General features: G+C 55.6%; 1 protein-coding gene across 1 annotated transcript in view; it reads left to right on the plus strand.

Annotated features, from left to right (window-relative positions):
- The window catches only part of LOC128899796 (zinc finger protein 850-like), a gene marked incomplete at its 3' end in the record, with an annotated part of 129452 nt that extends 110439 nt beyond the window's left edge, over positions 1-19013 (plus strand). The window contains exons 3-7 of the mRNA XM_054179497.1: positions 11434-11526; positions 11680-12384; positions 17949-18154; positions 18546-18600; positions 18946-19013. Of these exons, the coding sequence (XP_054035472.1) occupies positions 11434-11526; positions 11680-12384; positions 17949-18154; positions 18546-18600; positions 18946-19013 (1127 nt within the window). The remainder of the gene's footprint in view (positions 1-11433; positions 11527-11679; positions 12385-17948; positions 18155-18545; positions 18601-18945) is intronic.
- Between the last annotated feature and the right edge of the window lie 417 nt (positions 19014-19430).

Genomic DNA, 19430 nt, shown 5'->3' on the forward strand with positions numbered 1-19430 from the left:
TCACGGCTCCCTCCTCCAGCCCAGCTCCAGGACACAGCCCTCAGCCCCAGGGCATCCCAATGCCGACCCCAGGAGCCGCTCCCCGAGCCCCAAGGGATCCCCACCCCAGCATCCCCCACTCTGCCCCGCGGCTGCCCACACCTACCCCACAGCCCAGGCCCGAGGGGCGCGGAGCAGCAGCGAGAGGCAGGAGGCAGAGCTCGGAGCAGAGGCAGCTGCCGCCTGCCGTCCCCTGCAGCCTCCTGGCAGCCTGGGCGAGCAGAGAGCGATGCGAGGGAGGCCCCGAAGCGGCCACGCTGCAGCCCGGCGGAGGCGGGGGCTGGGGCCGCAGAGGAAGTCCCGCCCACGGGCGGGCAGCCTTTAGCCAATGAGAGGCGGCGGGAGCGCGGCAGCTCCTCCCCCTGCTGGCTGCCGAGGCACAGCGAGGAGCCTGCCGGCCCTCTGCAGCCTTAGCCAATGAGAGGCGGCGGGAGCGCGGCAGCTCCTCCCCCTGCTGGCTGCCGAGGCACAGCGAGGAGCTGCCGCTGCCGGCCGCGGCCGCCATTGTTGCTGCCCCGCGGGGTGCTGGGGCCGCAGAGGAAGTCCCGCCCACGGGCGGGCAGCCTTAGCCAATGAGAGGCGGCGGGAGCGCGGCAGCTCCTCCCCCTGCTGGCTGCCGAGGCACAGCGAGGAGCTGCCGCTGCCGGCCGCGGCCGCCATTGTTGCTGCCCCGCGGGGAGCGGCAGCGGGGCCGGAGCGCGGCAGAAGTGCCGGAGGTGCTGGCGGGCGAGCGGCAGCTGCCGGCTGGGGAGCTGCGGCGGGGCGGGAGGGGCTGAGGGGGCCGGGGAGCGCTGCGGGCGGCGGCAGCGGAGCGGGGAAGGCTCTGGCTGCGGGGGGCTGCCGGGGGCGTGTGTGGAGCTGGGGGGCGGGAGGGGCGCGGGGGGCAGGGGGCTCCGTGGGGCCGGGGCAGGGTCGGTGGGGTCGGGGTGGGGGGGGCTGGGGGCAGCCTCTGGAGGGGCAGAAGGAGGAGCTGTGGGGGGTGGGGTGGGGAGGCTGTGGGGAGGGCATCTGTGGGGTCTGGCAGGGCTGGGGTTTGGGGCAGGGGGCAGCGGTGGGGCTGGGGGGGGTGGGGTTGGGATCCCTTGGGGCTGGGGGTTGGGATCTGGATCCTTTGGGAGCCCCGGGGGAGAGCTGTGGCTGGGATCAGGATCCCCTGGGGCTGAGGGGGATCTCGGGGCCGGGCTTGGGCTCCTGTGGGGCTGGGTGGGGGTCTGCGGGGGCAGTTCCAGCCCTGAAGCCCCAAACAGCCTCCCCGGACCCCCTGTGCCCCCCCGGGCAGCCCAGGCTGGCCCCTGCCACAAGCAGGAGGAGCAAAGGCACAGCCCCAAATGCCTCCCGGAGCTCAGAATGTTCCCCAGGACACCAAAGTGAGAACCCAGGAGCCTGAGCTGGCCCCCAGGGAGCCAAACCCCCAGCCTGGGACCCCAAAATGCCTGCCTGGGACCCTCAGTTCCTGCCCTGGCACCCCAAAAGTATCCCAAAGGAACCAGCAATGGCCTCCAAGCCCCAGGGGGCAGGAAAGGATGCCCCCAGAACCCCCAAGGGACCCAGGGCTGGGGGCTCTGGAGGGGTTCTGAGCAGCAGGGCCATGGCAGCACCGGGTTGGATCCTTCCTGGCTTGGGGTAAAGAAAACTGCTGGTGGCAGCAACGTTTTAGTTCCCTGCTGTTCTTCCCTCTCAGCTCCATCTGGGGACTCCTTTGGGGACATCCTTGGTTCCTCTGGGATAGTGTTGGGGTGCAGGGAAGTCACTGAGGGTCCCAGGGAGGCATTTTGAGCTCTCAGGCTGCTGCTGTGCTTTCCCTGGGGGCATTCTGGGCTGGGTTTGGAGGTTTTTTGTTAGCCCCAAAGCAGATCCATCCCCAGGTCTCCAGAGAGGCAGCACCAGGATCTGTGTCACCAAGTGCTGAGTTAAACCCTGTGCCAGCTACAAGCCTCCTTTCATGACGTCTCTCAGTGTATTGTTTGCCTGGGGCTTGGGCAAAGCTTCCCCCACAGAGGCAATGGGAAGTTTGCTCAGTGTGCTCCGTTCTCCACCTGTGATACTCCTGACTGGGAAGCTGGGGAAGTGCATGAGACAGTGTGAACTACTCACTGGGTTCAGCTAAGGGAATCTTTAATGACTTCTTGCCCTGGTTTTGGGCTCAGTGTTAATTTTCTTCCTAGTAGCTGTTTCAGTGCTGTGTTTTGGATTCAGTGTGAGAACAAAGCTGACGACACAGGGATGCTTCAGCTGTTGCCAAGCAGTGCTCAGCCCAAGGGCAGGGTTTGAGTTTCCCATGCCCTGCCAGTGAGCAGGTGCACAAGGAGCTGGGAGGGAGCACGGCCACAGCTGGGTGGCTTTGGCCGGGGGCAGGGGGATGCCGGCGCCGCTGGGGGCCGCGGGGTTCGGTCCTGCAGCTCTTGGCTGTCTGCAGTCTGTGCTGTGCAGGATGTGCATCGGGACAGCCATGGGGGGGGGCGGTGAGGTGTCAGAGAGCGGCCGGCAGGGACGGGGTCCGGAGCGCAACTCTCATCCCAGCCCTGCTGCCCGCACTCAGCACCGGGCGGGGCTGGGGCTGGGGGGGTGGGAGTGTGCTCGGGGAATGCAAAGGGCTCCGTTGGGACATTGATGGCTGTGGATCAGCTTCACATCTCTCGGAGCTGTACAACTTCCCCCCGGGCCCAAGAGAGCCAACAGCAGCGCCCAAGGGAGCGGCAGCGGTGCCGGAGCGCTGCGGGCGGCGGCAGCGGAGCGGGGAAGGCTCTGGGCGGGCCCCGGGGCATGCTGAGTGCTGCGGAACATCTTGGGGCTGCCTCCAGCCCTCGCAGCAGCCTCTCTCGGGTTGCAATCAGCTTGGGTTGGGCTCAGGTCGGCTTTGAGCTTTTTCCCTTCGGCTGTGAGCTGAAGGCAGCTCAGGAAGAAAGTTCTGACTGCAGGCTGCAGAGAGAGGACTTGGGGCCGCAGGAGGAAGCTTGAGGAGGGGTTTGGAGGAGCCCAGAGCGCTTGTGCAGGGCAGAGACACAAAGAGGTCCCTGAGCCGTAGCCGCCGCCCCCAGCGCTCCCCGGCCCCCGCAGCCCCTCCCGCCCCGCCGCACCTCACGACCCCGCAGCTCTGTCGCGACAGCGCTGTCGGCGCGCACAGCCCAGGCGCTGCTCCAGCGCTCCGCAGCCTCTGGCCGGGAGGCAGCCCCAATGGTGCCCGCGGCCGGCAGGGGCGGTTCCCTGCTGAGACTTGGGGGCGTGGCTGGGCTGTTTCGGCGGCTCTGATTGGCTGCGGCTGCCCGGCCGTGGGGGCAGCAATGGCGGCCGGCAGCGGCAGCTCCTCGCTGTGCCTCGGCAGCGCCCAGGGGGAGGAGCTGCCGCGCTCTGGGCGCTTCTGATTGGCTGCGGCCTCCCGCTCGTGGGCGGGACTTCGGTTGCAGGCTGCGAGCTGCTTCCGCTCCCCGTCACACGTGGCCGCAGCAGCCGGAGGGGCCGGGCCGGGGTCTCCCTCCCAGCGCTCTGTGCTCGGCAGCAGCCTGCCGGGGCCGGCGGCTCCCTGTGCGCTGAGCTCTTCCTCCTCCTCCTGCTCTGCTTCGCTCTTGTGCCGGGGTCCAGGTGGGGTGAGGGAGTCTGTGGGGCTGAGTTGGGGGTGGTGGGGTGGGGATGAGGGAATGGTCTGTGGGGGGCTGCGAGGGGTCGGGAGGGTCGCTTGGGTTGGGGAAGGGTTTGTGGGGCAGGGGTCGGTGGGGCTGGGGCGGGGAGAGCCTCTGCGGGGATCTAGGGGGAATCGTTGGGGTTTGGTTGGGGGCTTCTGCGGATGTGCGGGGGGGGGGCCGTGGGATACAGGGTGGGGTCCGGGGGAGCTCTGCAAGCTTGGCCCTTGGGGCCTGCGCGGTTTGTGGGGGTGGTCGCTGTGATTGTGGGGACCTCTGTGCGGCTGTGGGGGTCTGCGGTGTTGGGGGTGGTCGGGGTGGGCTATGGGGTAGGGCAGAGGTGTGCAGGGTTGGTGAGTGTCGTCTGTGCTGTTCTGGAAGGGGTCTGTGCGGTTGGGAGGGGCCGCAGGTGGGGTTGGGGTGGGGGTTCGGTGGGGTTCCTCGTGCTGCTGAATCCCCCTGCTTGGGGCAGCTGCAGACCCCCTCTGGTTGCTGCTGTGTTGCAGTAGGAGCCATTGGTGCCCTGTAGAGGCTGGCCCTGGCCCTGGCCCTGTGTCCCTGGGCTTGGGAAGTGGTTCTTGAGCTAAGGAAATTGGTTCTGGGCTTGGGGTCTGGCTCTGAGCTTGGGAAGTGGTTCTGGGCTTGGGGGTTGGTTCTCGAGCTTGGGAAGTGGTTCGGACCTTGGTTGCTGGTTCTAGAGCTCAGGGGCTGGCTCTGAGCTCAGAAAGTAATTCTGGGCTCAGGGTCTGGGTCTGAGCTTGGGGCTGGCTCTGGACTTGGGGGCTGGTTCTTAATCTCTGGGGCTGCCACTGAGCTCAGATTCTGGTTCTTGAGCTTGGGAAGTGGTTGTGACCGTAGCTGGTGGCACTGAGCTTGGGAGCTGGTTTCTGACCTTAGTTGCTAGTTCTCAAGCTCAGGGCCTGGTGCTGAGCTTGGGGGCTGGCACTGAGCTTTAGGGTTGGTTCTTGAACTTGGGAAGTGGTTCTGACCTTAGTTGCTGGTTCTTGAGTTCAGGGGTCAGGCTCTGGGCTTGGGAGTTGGTTCTTCAGCTCAGGGGTCAGGATCTGTGCTTGGGAGCTGGTTCTTGATCTTGGGGGCTGGCTCTGAGCTGCAAGAGTTGAGCTGAAGTGGAACAGTGCCCTGCAGAGGCAAAAGCTTTTCCCTCCCAGTCAGCCCTTGGAATCATCTCCCCAGGGCAGTGGTGGATTCCCCTGCAGGGCAGAGCTGGAAGGCTCAGCTTGGCAGGGGGCTGGGCCAGCTCCTTTCAAGCCCAGTGTCAGCTGGCAAGGTTGGAGCAGCTGAGCCTTGGGGTCCCCTGCAGCCTGGCATTGTGTGCCAGCAGAGCTGTGCTGCTGGTTTGGAGGGCACTTGGAAAGCTTCTGGAGCATTGGTGCAGAGTGTGCAACACATCCCTGAGCCTAGAAACTCCCTCAGCTCTCTGCAGAATGAACTCTGCAGAGCTGGAAGAGCTTTCCAGGAATGTGGCAGAGGTTTGGAGGAGTTGGGAAGGGATTTTGGTTCTCCTCCTCCTTGTCCTCTTCCTTGTCCTCCTCTGCCTCATCTTTTTCCTGCTCTCCCTGGAGGCTGCCCTTAGACTCCTAGACTCCTGGAGTGGTTTGGGTTGGCAGGGAGCTGCAAAGGTGATGCAGTCCAAGCCCCTCTGCAGTCAGCAGGGACATCCTGCACTAGCTCAGGTTGCCCAGAGCCCTGTCCAGCCTGACCTTGAACCTCTGCAGGGCTGGGACCTCAAGGCCCTCCCTGGGCAACCTGTTGCAGTGTTCCAGCAGCCTCCTGGTGCAGAACTTGTTCCTCCCCTCCACTCTCAATCTGCTCTGCTCTGGTTTGAAGCCATTGCCTCTGGTGCTGTCCCTGCAGGCTTTGCAAACAGTCCCTCTGCAGCCTTCTTGTAGCCCCCTTCAGGTACCAGAAGGTCACTCTTAGGTCTCCCCAGAGCCTTCTCTTCTCCTCTGCAGGCTGAACACCCCCAGCTCCCTCAGCCTGTCCTGGGAGCAGAGCTGCTGCAAGCCCCTGATCATTTTTGTGTCCCTCCTCTGGGCTCTCTCCATCAGGTCCCTGTCCTTCCTGTGTTGAGGGCTCCAGAGCTGGCTGCAGTGCTGCAGGTGAAGCCTCAGCAGAGCAGAGCCAAGTGCCAGGATGGCCTCTGTCCATCTCTGGCCCTGCTGCTGTTGGTGCAGCCCAGGCTGCCCTTGGCCTTGTGGGCTGCAGGCTCCCCCTGTCTGTTCCTGTGCAGCTTCTTGTCCAGCAGCACCCCCCAGTCCTTCTGTGCAGGGCTGCTTCCTATGCCCTCCTCCCCCAGCCTGTGCTGCTTGTGAGGATTGTGCCAGGCCAGGGGCAGGACCCTGCCCTTGCTCTTGTTGAAGCTCAGGAGGTTGCCCTGGGGCCCCTCTGCAGCTTGTCCCCTTGAGCTCCTCCAGCTTGTTCTGCAGGGGATTGCCTTAGGTTTCAGGAGGCAGAGAGGCTCTCTTTGAGCCTTGTGAAAGGAGTTGCTGCCAAGCTGTGCCCAGAGGGTTGGATGGAATTGGGCAGTTCCCATGGCTGTGCTGTTCAGAGCTGCATCCTACAGTGCAAAGCATCAACCCCACAACAATCCATAGTGTGCCTGGGCCACGGGACCCAAGCAACCTGCCTAGGCCAAAGCTGCCTCCAGAGCTCCACCAAACCAGGCCAGAGCCCCAGGCCCCAAATGCCTTCCCCCTCCCCCATGCCTCTCTGCCCCTCCTCCCCCATCCTCAAGAGCTGCAGTTACAGCTGCTGGTAGGCAGCTCCCAGGGGTGCCAGGCTGCAGTTGGCAGCACTGCCAAGGCCTCAAAGCTTCTCTGCAGAGAGAGATCCCAGAAGATGTTGCTGGGAGCAGAGAGGAAGGGCAAAGGAGGCTGGAGAGCCTGTGCTGTTCCTTTGGAGAGAGTGGGTGCAGGCCTTGTGGGAATGAACTGAGATAGATGACACTTTGTGGTGGACCTGGGTAAGAGGGAGGTGAAGCTTTTAGGCTCCCTGACTCGTGATGCCAGCCTGGACAAAGAGTTACCCAGACTCGATGGCACACACACTCTCTGGGCCCGGATCCTCAATGCCATCAAGAGCTCAAGGGATGACCTGCCCTGGGCCCCAGCTAGATGGACAGCTATGGAACAGGGCATTGGGTATCTGAGACAGATGGCTGTGCTGGAAATAATTTATGAGGATGGCCAGCTCCCCTGGGACCCAGATGAGGTGCCCATGAGACAGCCCTTCGTAAGGAAACTCACCCAGGGTGCCCCTCACAAACATGCTCCCACATTAGGAGGGATACTCCTGAGTGGGCAGGATGGAAGTGCTGAAACTGTGAGTTTGCCAGTGACTTAAAGGAATATAAGGACAGTGTAAATCAGAAACCCCTGATCTCAGCCATAGAAACTATGGCTAAAGACATTGTCAAAGAGATGAAGGCCTCCATGTCTGAACTGAGAAAGGGGAGCCATGCCTCCTTTCCCCCTTCCCCTTCAGAGTGGGTCCAGGTTTCTCTCTGGGGAACTGAGTTAGTCTGTTCCACTCCCGCTCCCTGTCCAGCAAGCCTATGAAAAGGAAGACTGCAGCCATTTCTCTCTCTTTGGCTCCTGCTTTGCCAGGACGAGAGGACTGCTGCTGGCTTCCTGCTTCTCTGCCACATGCTCAGGCCTGGTCCTCATCCCTGCTACATCCATGCCTCTTCAAAGGATTCCCAAGGACTGGTTTTGTACATGTACTTTCCCCATCCATCCTTGTTCCTTACCCTTGTGAACCCTTCCTGTCCACCCCCTCGTCCCAACACCTCAGGGCCCAGCTTAGGATTGCCTCACCCTCCTTCTGTGTGTAACCCAGATGAGTTTGCCTTAATTCCTTTCTGGGCAGAGAGGTAGCAGTTATTGTTTCCTGGTCTGAGTCATCCTCATCCACCGCTGGGTTCTGCGAGGTGCTGGGCCCTGCCGACGTGCCTTCCTCACCATCCCTGCTGGGGAGATGATTTTTGCCTCCTTTTCACAGTATCACAGAATCACCAAGGTTAGAAGAGACCTCAAAGATCATCAAGTCCAACCTGTCACCACAGACCTCATGGCTAACCCATGGCACCAAGTGCCACATCCAGTCCCCTCTTGAACACCTCCAGGGATGGTGACTCCACCACTTCCCTGGACAGCACATTCCAATGGTGAATGACTCTCAGTGAAGAGCTTTCTCCTCACCTCCAGGCTAAACTTCCCCTGGTGCAGATTGAGACTGTGTCCTCTTGTTCTGGTGCTGGTTGCTTGTGAGGGGAGACCAACTCCCTCCTGGTTACAGCCACCTTTCAGGTAGTTGTAGAGAGCAATGAGGTCTCCCCTGAGCCTCCAGGCTAAACAACCCCAGCTCCCTCAGCCTCTCCTCACAGGGCTGTGCTCAAGGCCTCTCCCCAGCCTTGTTGCCCTTCTCTGGACACCTTCCAGCAGCTCAACCTCTTTCCTAACCTGAGGAGCCCAGAGCTGGACACAGGACTCAAGGTGTGACCTCAGCAGTGCTGAGCACAGGGCAGGATGAGCTCCCTGCTTCTGCTGGCCACACTGTTCCTGATGCAGGCCAGGATGCCCTTGGCCTTCTTGGCCACCTGGGCACACTGCTGGCTCCTGTTCAACCAGCACCCCTAGGTCCCTCTCTGCCTGGCTGCTCTCAGCCCCTCTGCCCCCAGCCTGTGGCACTGCCTGGGGTTGCTGTGGCCAAAGTGCAGCCCCTGGCACTGGGCTGTGTTCAATCTCCTGCCCTTGGCCTCTGCCCATCTGCCCAGCCTGGCAAGGTCCCTCTGCAGAGATCTCCTGCCCTCTGACAGATCAACTCCTGCCCCCAGCTGGCTGTCAGCTGCAAATTTGCTGATGATGGACTCAATCCCCTCCTCCAGATCATCAATAAAGATATTGATCAGGCTGGGGCCCAGCACTGATCCCTGGGGCACACCACTGGTGCCTGGCTACCAGCTGGATGTGGCTCCATTCGCCATCACTCTCTGGGCTCAGCCTCCAGCCTGTTCCTAACCCAGCACAGAGAGCTGCTGCCCAAGCCAGGGGCTGACAGCTTGGCCAGGAGTTTGCTGTGGGGGATGGTGTCAAAGGCCTTGCTGAGGTCCAGGCAGACTACATCCACAGCCTGCCCCACAACCACCAGGCAGTCACTGGGCATGGAAGGAGATCAGGTTGGAGAGGCAGGACCTGCCCTTCCTAAATCCATGCTGGCTGGGTCTGATCCCTTGGCCATCCTTCAGGTGCGCAGTTATTGCCCCCAGGATAATGTGCTCCATCACTTTCCCTGGCACTGAGGTCAGGCTGCCAGGCCTGGAGTTTCCAGGTTCCTCCATCTGTCCCTTCTTGTGGATGGGGACCACCTTGGCCAGTTTCAGTCACCTGGGACCTCTCCAGTGAGCCAGGACTGGAGGAAAATGGCCAGCTCGTCTGCCAGCTCTCTCAGCACCCTAGGATGGATCCCATCCGGTCCCATGGACTTGTGAGTGTCCAAGTGGCTCAGCAGGTCCCCAACTAACTCCTCATGGATTTCCAGGGCATCACACTGCTCCCTGACCCTATTGCCCAGCTCAGGAGGCCACTGCTGCTGAACTCCTCCTGCCTTACTTTCCCGCATGTGGTGACAGCTGCTAGAGAGACTGCGTGGGCAGGAGCATCAGGGGTTAAGTGTGGGACTGCTGGGGGTGGGGCAAACCCTTGTGCCTGGGGCTCAGGCTGAGATCTGGCACACTCACTACAACCCAACCCCAGCCCAGTTCCTTAGAGGCTTCCTCAGCCACAGCATTTCCCACTCCACCCTTCCAGCTGCAGTGGCAGTGGAGGAGGGGGACACAGGGCCAGGGGACAGCCAAGGCAGCAGAGCCATGGATGGGCTGGGAATGAGGGAAGGGCCTGGGTGTGCTCAGGCAGGAATTAGGCCTTGTCCCCCCAGGAAGGGGAGAGGATGCAGGGCCCAGGTGGCAAATGTGTGTGCAGGAAATGGCAGAATCTGGCAGCATTTGAGGAGGTGAAAGGAGTGAATTGTGCTGCAGCTCTGCATGTGTCAGCTGGGAGATGAACAGCAGCCCCTGGGCACTGTGCCCTCCCATCCAACCTCATTTTCTCTTGGGGCTGTGGAGTGGCAGCTCCAGGAGAGCTGCAAAGAGCAAGGTGAGAGAAATGGTCAGGGAGAGAAGGAAGCCAAACCCTTTCCAGTGAGTGTCTTTGGGCTGCAGGTGTGTGAAGGGTGCTGGAGGTGTGAGGTTTGGGCAGGAGGCAGAGTCTCCTCCAGCATCCCAGTGAGGGCTGAAGAGGTTGAGCAAGAAGCTGCCCAAGTCCCTTCCCCCTTTGCTGCATCTCCAGAGATCATGAAGCTCCCTTTGTGTCCTGAGGGCTGCTCTGATGTTGTCTTGGGAAGTGGGCAGCAGAGAGGTGTGTGCAGGGCAGAGGTGAGCACAGAGTAGGTGTGGTGGGGGCAGAGCCAGGGAGGAGAGCTGGGTCCAGAGCAAGATCTGCTGTCAAATGCATCTGCAGGGAGCAGAGCCCTGGGCAGGCAGTGGGAGGAAGCTGCAGGCAAGGCCTGGGAGAGGCTGTGTGGAGGCAGCTGTGTTGTGGTGCTGGCCTGCAGCTGTGTGCTGTGGCTGTGCTGCTGGGCTTGGGAGCTGCCCCTGGCAAGGCTGAGCTGTGCTGCCTGGTTGTGGGCAGTGCTGAGCCATCGTTGGGCCAGGAACCACCCTGCCAGTGCTGCCAGCCTCAAGGAAAGTGGGTCAAGACCACTTGTAAGCCCCAGCATACTTCAGGGCACTGATCACAGGAACCTGGGGTCTCAGCACAAGTATTAGAGGTTTGAGCCCTCACTGTGCCAAAAAGTGGAGGTTTGAGGTCTCCTCTGCATTCTTTCCTCCAGCTGGGTGTTGGGAGGTGTTGGGACTCGGGGACAGTCATCACCCAGGCAGGATATGAGGGTTTGAGGTCCTGGGCTCAGGTGCTGCCATCTTCCCTATTGCAGAGCTGTGACCCCTTCCTTCTGCAGTATGGCCTCACAGAAGGACCCAGACAAGAGCTGGGAGGAGAAGCAGCACCCAGAGATCAAGTTGGAGCAGCCCAAGTGCAGCCCCACGGGAGCGGAGGAGAAGGAAAAAGAGGACGAGATGGAAGACGATGATGATGCTGAGGAGAATGGTGACTATGAGAATGAAGAGGAGGATAATGATGATGATAAAGGTGACCAGGATGAGGAGAAGGGATGTATGGAGGAGGATGAAGCCAGAGCAGGTCCCTCAGTGCCACCCAAGCAGCTGAATCAGTGCCCTGAGTGTGGGCAGAGCTTCCCACCTGGCTCAGAGCCGGTGAAGCACCACTGCCCCCAGCCTGGCCCCCGGCCCTTTGTCTGTGGGGACTGTGGCAAGAGGTTCAGACAGGGCTCTCAGCTCATCCGACACTGCTGCACCCACTCTGGAGAGAAGCTGTTCCCCTGTGCTGAGTGCAGCAAGAGCTTTACCACAAGCTCCAGACTCCTTCAGCATCAACTCATCCACAGAGGGGACAAACCATACAGCTGTGCCGACTGTGGCAGGAGCTTCACCCTGAAGGGGAAGCTAAGCCATCACCGTTGTGTGCACACCGGAGAGAAGTCTTTCACCTGCACTGACTGTGGCAAGAGGTTTTGCAGGCACTCTGGCCTCATGAAGCACCGCCTTACCCACACTGCACCCAAACAGTTCACCTGTGCTGTCTGTGGCCGGAGCTTCACCCGGAGCTCAACCCTCACCACCCACCGCCGCACCCACACTGGTGAGAAGCCATACAGCTGTGCTGTCTGCGGCAAGAGTTTCTCTCAGAAGGCTAACCTCAGCCAGCACCGCAGTGTGCACAGCACTGAGAAGTCCACCTGCAGGGACTGCGGCAAGAGCTTCAAACGCAGGTACTACCTTACCATCCACCGCCGCATCCACAGCGGAGAGGGGTTCCCCTGTGCTGAGTGTGGCAAGAGCTTCACCACGAGCACGGCATTCATCCAGCACCAACTCATCCACAGCGGCGAGAAACCATACAGCTGTGCCGACTGTGGCAAGAGCTTCAGACAGAGCTCCACCCTCACCCTCCATCGCCGTACCCACACAGGTGAGAAGCTGTACAACTGCGCTGTCTGTGGCAAGAGTTTCACTACAAAGTCTTCCCTCACCCAGCACCACAGTGTGCACACTACCGAGAAGCCCTTCACCTGCAGGGACTGCGGCAAGAGCTTTAGCCACAGCACCACCCTCGCCATCCACCGCCGTGTCCACACCGGAGAGAAGCTGTTCCCCTGTGCTGAGTGCGGAAAGAGCTTCACCATAAGCACCAGACTCATCCAGCACCAACTCACCCACAGTGGTGACAAACCATACAGCTGTGGTATGTGCAGCAAGAGTTTCACCACAAGCACCAGACTCAGACAGCATCAACTCATCCACAGTGGTGAGAGACCATACATCTGTGCTGACTGCGGCAAGAGCTTCACCTGCACCTCTAGCCTCACCCAGCACCGTCGTCTGCACACCGCTGAGAAGGCTTTCACCTGTTCTGAGTGCGGCAAGAGCTTCACCCGTAGGAGCATTCTCATTTGCCACCTCCGCAGCCACACTGGTGAGAGGCCTTTCACCTGCCCCGACTGCGGCAAGAGCTTCAGCCGCAGCGCCTATCTCACCAAGCATCGCTATAGTCACACTGTTGACCAGCCCACAGTGCAGGGGATGGGAGATAGACCCAACCAGGGTCTATTGGGGGAATCGTGACCCCCTGAAAGGGCCTTTTCAGCAGTTTGAACCAAAATACTTCTTTTTCACCTGCATTTCTCAGAGGCTGGGGGGGGGGTCTGGCCATAACAAACACCTCTTGCCTTTCTGAACACCAATTAGTGATGATGAGAACAATTACAGTGCTGAGTCAGCACAGCAAGGACTGCCATGGGAGCTGGGCAGAGCTTTGCCAGGGTCTGCCTGATTCCTCCCCAATGCTTTGTGTCCCCCTGGGGTAAGAACCCCTCTGTCCATTGCCCAATTGTGTCAATAAAACCTGAAAGTTACCCAAATTCTGTCTGTCTGCTTTTATTTCAGGCATCCCTGGCACAGTGCCTAAATTTTGGGGGCATTTGTTCCCAAGTATCACAGTCTCACAGTATCACTAAGGTTGGAAGAGACCTCGAGGATCATCGAGTCCAACCTGTCACCACAAACCCCATGACTAGACCATGGCACCAAGTGCCACGTTCAGTCCCCTCTTGAACACCTCCAGGGACGGTGACTCCACTGCCTCCCTGGGCAGCCCATCCCAATGACGAACGACTCGCTCGGTGAAGAACTTTCTCCTCACCTCGAGTCTAAACCTCCCCTGGCGCACCTTGAGACTGTGTCCTCTTGTTCTGGTGCTGCTTGCCTGGGAGAAGAGAGCAACCCCCTCCTGGCTATAACCACCTTTCAGATAGTTGTAGAGGGCAATGAGGTCAGCCCTGAGCCTTCTCCAGGCTAAGCAACCCCAGCTCCCTCAGCCTCTCCTCACAGGGCTGTGCTCAAGGCCTCTCCCCAGCCTTGTTGCCCTTCTCTGGACACATTCAAGTGTCTTGATGTCCTTCTTAAACTGCCCAGAACTGGACACAGGACTCAAGGTGTGGCCTAAGGAGTGCTGAGCACAGGGCAGGATGACCTCCCTGCTCCTGCTGGCCACACAGTTCCTGATACAAGCCAGGATGCCCTTGACCTTCTTGGCCACCTGGGCACACTGCTGGCTCATGTTCAGCTTCTGTCAATCAGCACCCCCAGGTCCCTCTCTGTTTGGCAGCTCTCAGCCACTCTGACCCCAGCTTATAGCTCTGCATGGGGTTGCCATGGCCAAAGTGCAGCCCCTGGCACTTGGACTTGTTGAATGCCATCCTGTTGGCCTCTGCCCATCTGTCCAGTCGGTCGAGGTCCCTCTGCAGAGCCCTTCTGTCCTCTGACTCACCAACATCTGTTCCCAACTTGGTGTCATCTGCAAATTTGCTGATGACTGACTCAACCCCCTCATCCATATCATCAATGAAGATGTTAAAGAGGATGGGGCCCAGCACTGATCCCTGGGGGATGCCACTGGTGACTGGCCGCCAGCTGACTGTGGCTCCATTCACCACCACTCTCTGGGCTCAGCCTCTAGCCAGTTCCTAACCCAGCTCAGAGAGCTTCTGTCCAAGCCATGAGCTGACAGCTTAGCCAGCAGTTTACTGTGGGGGACGGTGTCAAAGGCCTTGCTGAAGTCCAGGTAGACCACATCCACAGCCTGCCCCACATCCACCAGACAGGTCACCTGATCATAGGAGGAGATCAGGTTGGAGAGGCAGGACCTGCCCTTCCTAACTCCATGCTGGCTGGACCTGAGCCCTTGGCCATCCTTCAGGTGCAGTTATTGCCGCCAGGATAATCTGTTCCATCACTTTCCCTGGCACTGAGGTCAGGCTGACTGGCCTGGAGCTTCCAGGTTCCTCCATCCAACCCTTCTTGTGGATGGTGTGGTGAAGGCCCAGATACTGAATCTTGCCCCAGCATGTGGGCAAGCTCCCCCTCCTTCAGGAGGAGGAGAAAAGCTAAGACAAGAGCCAGGCTAGCACGCCTCTAGTGCATGCTGTGCTCGTGCATTCACCAAATATGGAAGAATTCTAGCTTCATGCTTTCTCATAGTTTGAAGCCAGTTGTTTATGAGAATGCCCACTGGTCAAACCCAGCCTCAAGGGATTCTATAAGCATTACCCCAGTGAGTAAACAAGGGCCCTCCTCCTCCATTCTCTCTCTGTGCTCACTTGCGAGTGTAAGTCCGAGCCGCAGCCTCTGCAATTGAATTTATTGTTCACAGTCTCACAGTATAACTAAGGTTGGAAGAGACCCCAAGGATCATCAAGTCCAACCTGTCCCAACAGACCTCACGACTAGACCATGTCACCAAGTGCCACGTCCAATCTCCCCTTGAACACCTCCAGGGACGGCGACTCCACCACATTCCTGGGCAGCCCATTTGTGGCCGTTTGACACTGTGCCTTTAAGAAAGGGGCACACTGGCTAAATGTTTGTAACGGGTGCCCTGCTTGTGCTTTAAGCCCAGCGAGCCAGAAGCCGCCACCTGTTGCAGCCGCATTCCTGTCCCCGGGAACTTGCCGAGCTGGGTCGACCCCAATTTTATAATATTAATAAAAATAGTATTTTTCATAATTCATATTTCATAATTCATAAATGAATAACCTCTTCCCCACAGATGGGGACCACATTTGTCGCAAGAAGGGGTCGGCAACGATCAATATGATCCACGAAATCCAACTTTATTGAGCATCAGACACTTCTTATATACAGTAGCCTAGCTGCCAACCCCACCTTCTGCGGTTAAACATCCTGCTTTCCCATCCTGATGAGATAATCACAAGAATTCTGTTTTACATTCTTCCTTACTTGTTATTTCCTGTAAGGGCGTTGTGACCTTGCTTTGGTATCCTGTTATCCTTTGCAGGCAGCTGCAAGCACAGCTACAAGGCCATGGTGGCCTGGCTGCATCAACACACTAGCTTACTGTGAGCAGTAAATAACAAGATGGAGTGCGGCCTACATACTCTGTTCAAACCATAATTCCATAGAACCATGTCTTTACAAGCCATTCCTCAACAATTCCCCCGTTTTCTTTAATAGAAATAAGGCCTTATATAACTCTACGCAATACATTCAGGCTTATCAATAATCAAAATTAATACAATGATACCTAAAAACCTTAAAACTTCTTCTATCAATTGTGTAACCCACTGTCTATAAGCTCAAACACAATTTGTTACTGCCTGTCATGTTGGCCCATGTCACCCATACAGGGCACGGTGCTTAAGTTGAACTGGTTAGAATGTTCTAACAGCGTTGGCATAATCCATGGTCAAAGATAACAGACATTGTAAAGAACTTAGATCTCAATAGTTCCAATCTTTACATTTCACTTATTGACAGAGAAGACTTGATTATGCCTGAACACATTGCACACAGAGATTAAGACACAAATGCAATCCTTAGCACTCTTTTACAATCTGCTTTAGGGGTATGTTGCATTTTTATTTTCTCTAGGATGGTCAAAAATCATCAACTGCTTAATGGCAGCAAGATTTCTTTAATCTGTAAAGGTAGATCTGGCCAGGCTCTAGCTTCACAGACAGAAAACTTGCAGACAAACAGCAAGAGCAAAAAGAGCTTCATTGCTTGCCCAATATAAAATTATACAAAATAACGTGTTTTTGCTCATCCTAGTAATTCTAATCTCTTAACATTTACACAGCAGTTAAGCAGTCACGACACTCGGTTAGAAGTTAGATGCTTTCTGTTGACATCTTGGATCATCGTGACAGTCGTTGAGGTCACTGCTAGGCAGGTTTGCTGATTGTCATTTTCATGACAGTTGTGCTGTGTGTCTTGTGGTGAGAGGGTTACAGCACTTCTAGGGTTGATGTTTCTAGGGTTACAGCACTAATAGGGTTACCATGAGCTAATTTTTTTTCTGCTATGGGGGGATTCTCTCTATTCCCCTCCCCCTTTTTTTTTTTTTTTTTTTTTTTTGTTTTGATTTTGGTTTGGTTCAATTTTTGTTTGGCGAAATGTAAAGATGAAACTTTACCTTCTAGGATGTCTGCATTCAGAGGCACACTTAGTTAACAAAAGAGAAGAGAAAGTTATCAAACAACCATAATATTCAGTCCTAATTCACATGATGCCATGGTACATTCTTCTGAATGGCGTTTGTGATCCCAGATGATCGATGTTCAGCTTCATGGGCAGTGCTGTGTCCTCATGGTCTTGATTCCTCTGCTGTTGTTTATTGCGATGATCACAGGTAGCAGGAAAGAAAGCTTGAGGTGACCTACTTGTCATCTGTTTTTAAAATTTATTTCTTGTTTACTTTCCTAATTATTATTTGTATTTTGCTGCAGTTTTTAATCTGTATTTTAATTTGTTATTCTAATCACCTTTTATTTTTAACCCCCCCTTTTTTTTTTCTAATCCAGTATTTAATCCTTTATTTTGTTTGATCTTATATGCTTCAATTTTTTTTTTTTTTTTGCATGTTTGGTTCATTTAATCTATTTTCTATTTTTATTTTGTATCTTTGCCTTTTTTATTATATTTTGTAACCTGCTTTTCTATTAATTCCTTTTATTATTATTGTGCATTTTAACTTTCTTGACGTCTTCTTTTTACAGTTTTTGTTTTAATCTAGTAGTCTTGATAATCCTTATCTTTTATTTATTACTAGCAATTCTTACGTTTTTGTTAACAGCTATTTTGTCAGCAATCCTTATGATTTTTTAGTTTGTCATATTTTGTTTTTAATATTTTAATTTTATTGTTGCTCTTGTTTATTACTCTGTTATTTAGTACTCTATTCTGTTATTCTGTTATTTAGTACTCTATTTTTGTATCCAGAGTTTTTGTACTTTTGTTATATTTTGGTTTGTTTAAACTTTTTCTTTGCACTTGTCACCTTTTTGTTTGCCATTTTAAAATTTCTTGTTCTTTGCACTTGTTACCCTTTTTTTTTTCCACACCCTTTTTTCTTTTTTTTTTCTCTCTTTTTTTTTTTTGTAGTCTATGTCTAAGAAAGAAATCTAAAAACCTTACATTAGCTAAAGAATACGTTAGAAAATGAATACCTATTCACTACAAACCTTAACATTATTACAATATTACATGGAGCTCCTTTGAAATGCCAAGGCACACAACTAAGAAGGTTCGAACCGAAAAGAAATCTTATAATTTGAACTCATTACTAAGTAGGTATACCTTGCTACAATTACTATGTACTAAGTACCTGTGAATACCAAATGCTTACTATTCATTATTCTTATTACAAAACTTAGCAAAACTCTAAATAACAAATCTTCACACCTTAGCACAATCACTATGTATTAACCACCCACAAGTACCAAATGCGTACCGTTCACCATTCTTATTACAAAAGCTTAGCAAAACTCTAAATAGCAAATCTCGGAAAGACATTACAACCAGGAATGAGAAAATTAGCACTGTTGCTTTAAATCAGAGCAGAGTCGCGGCTGAAGCCGCTGGGAAGGGGGTCGCTGGTGCGAGCCTCTGCGGGGGAAAAGGTGGGGGCCGGGAAGCGGCCGCCACTGGGCTGCCGCTGCTGTCAGTGCCGGTATCAGTGGTGCGTCAGTCGGTACTGCCTTGGTCGGAGCCATCGCGGGCGGGGTGCGGTGGTAAGAACGCCGTCACCGCGAGCCCCCAAGCGCTCCGCTGTTTCTCAGAGGGGCCGCAAAACAAAGTCGACGCTGCTTGAACTCCTCGCTGGCGGTGTTGTTGTCTCCGAATCCGAGCCCTCGCTGGCGATATCAGAGGAAGGTGTTGATGAACGAGATCGAACGCACCGAGCTGCCCCCTCTCGGCTCCCTCCCCGCTGGGTGCAAACGCGATGTGGTGGCAGCTGGCAAAACGCGACGTGGCCGCCGAAGATGTATCGGGGGCGGCCCTGGTCGATCGGCCGATACTTTGAAACACATCGTCCGGCTGCAACTCAGATAGACCTAGGGCTGCATCTCGTTTTTTAATACAGTCTATGCATTCTCGCCACGGCTTTTGCAGCTTGATAGTGACCCAGTCCCACAGTCTGTTTCCATAGTCCAAACAAGTGTCATCAAAACAACTATCTCCGCTCGGGAAATACCCTAAAAGCGGATCCATGGGCCACAAGCCCAGGAATTACTTCGGGCGATATCTGCGCCTTACGCTTTTCTAAAAAGCATTGAAATAAGGAGAGCGCTGCTCCTCCTTCCATATTCACCGACGGCCGCGAACTTCCCTGCCGCGAGCTGTTACCCGTCAGTGTCCGCCGCTCCTTTCCTCAGGCCCGCCGATGCCGGCCCGCCCGAGTTTGCCGTCGGCCCGCCGATAATTTTTGCCGTGCCTGGATAGCAGCTTTTTGTTCTGCAGCATGCTGATCGAGTGTTACCATAACCGCTCTCCATGGCTTACTGTTCTTCTTAGCAGCCCTATCATCATCTACACTTTTCATCCATAAATCTTGTCCTAATTCCTTCCACCGTAGTCTATCAAAAACATCGTTGGGATCTTTAAAATACCCCAACTTCTCAGCATATTCTAACAAAGGCTCTAATTCTTTCTTTAAATCAATGCCTTTAATATTTCGCTTTTCTAAAAAGCACTTAAATAAATCATACGCTGCCTGCCTGTCCATACTAGCGTCACTAGCGTTAGTACCTGTGCGCACAGTCTCTATATCAGCAGTTCCAGGTCTACAACGTCTTCGGCTCCCAGGCGATGCTCCTTCTCTTTGTCCGAGCGATCAGCCTCCGGTACTGCTATTCCGGGCCGGCTCCTTGCCTCCGCGCTCTTGAACGTACACTTAGTCCTCGAGGAACCTTCAGACTTCTCTGTGAGCCTATGACCCTCTCTGTGGGGTCGAACCCTCTCTGTGGGGTCCCGTGTTCAGGCGCCACTTGTCGCAAGGAGGGGTCGACAACGATCAATATGATCCACGAAATCCCACTTTATTGTTCCACACGTCCTTATTTATAGCCTTATCTTATACATAGTTAATTCTATTCTAATTTAACACACACTGTTGGTTACTTCCTAAAAGGTTACATCATTGTTTTCACTACTCTATGGAATTTCTTAATTGCTCTCTTTCCCAGATCTTCGCTACTCCTTATCTTGTTTGCCTTCCTTCTCAGGGGCAGCTTGACTTCAGCATACCAAGCACCCACAAC

The sequence above is a fragment of the Dryobates pubescens genome, unplaced genomic scaffold (genome assembly GCF_014839835.1).
Source record: "Dryobates pubescens isolate bDryPub1 unplaced genomic scaffold, bDryPub1.pri scaffold_67_arrow_ctg1, whole genome shotgun sequence".
Classification (NCBI taxonomy): Eukaryota; Metazoa; Chordata; class Aves; order Piciformes; family Picidae; genus Dryobates; species Dryobates pubescens.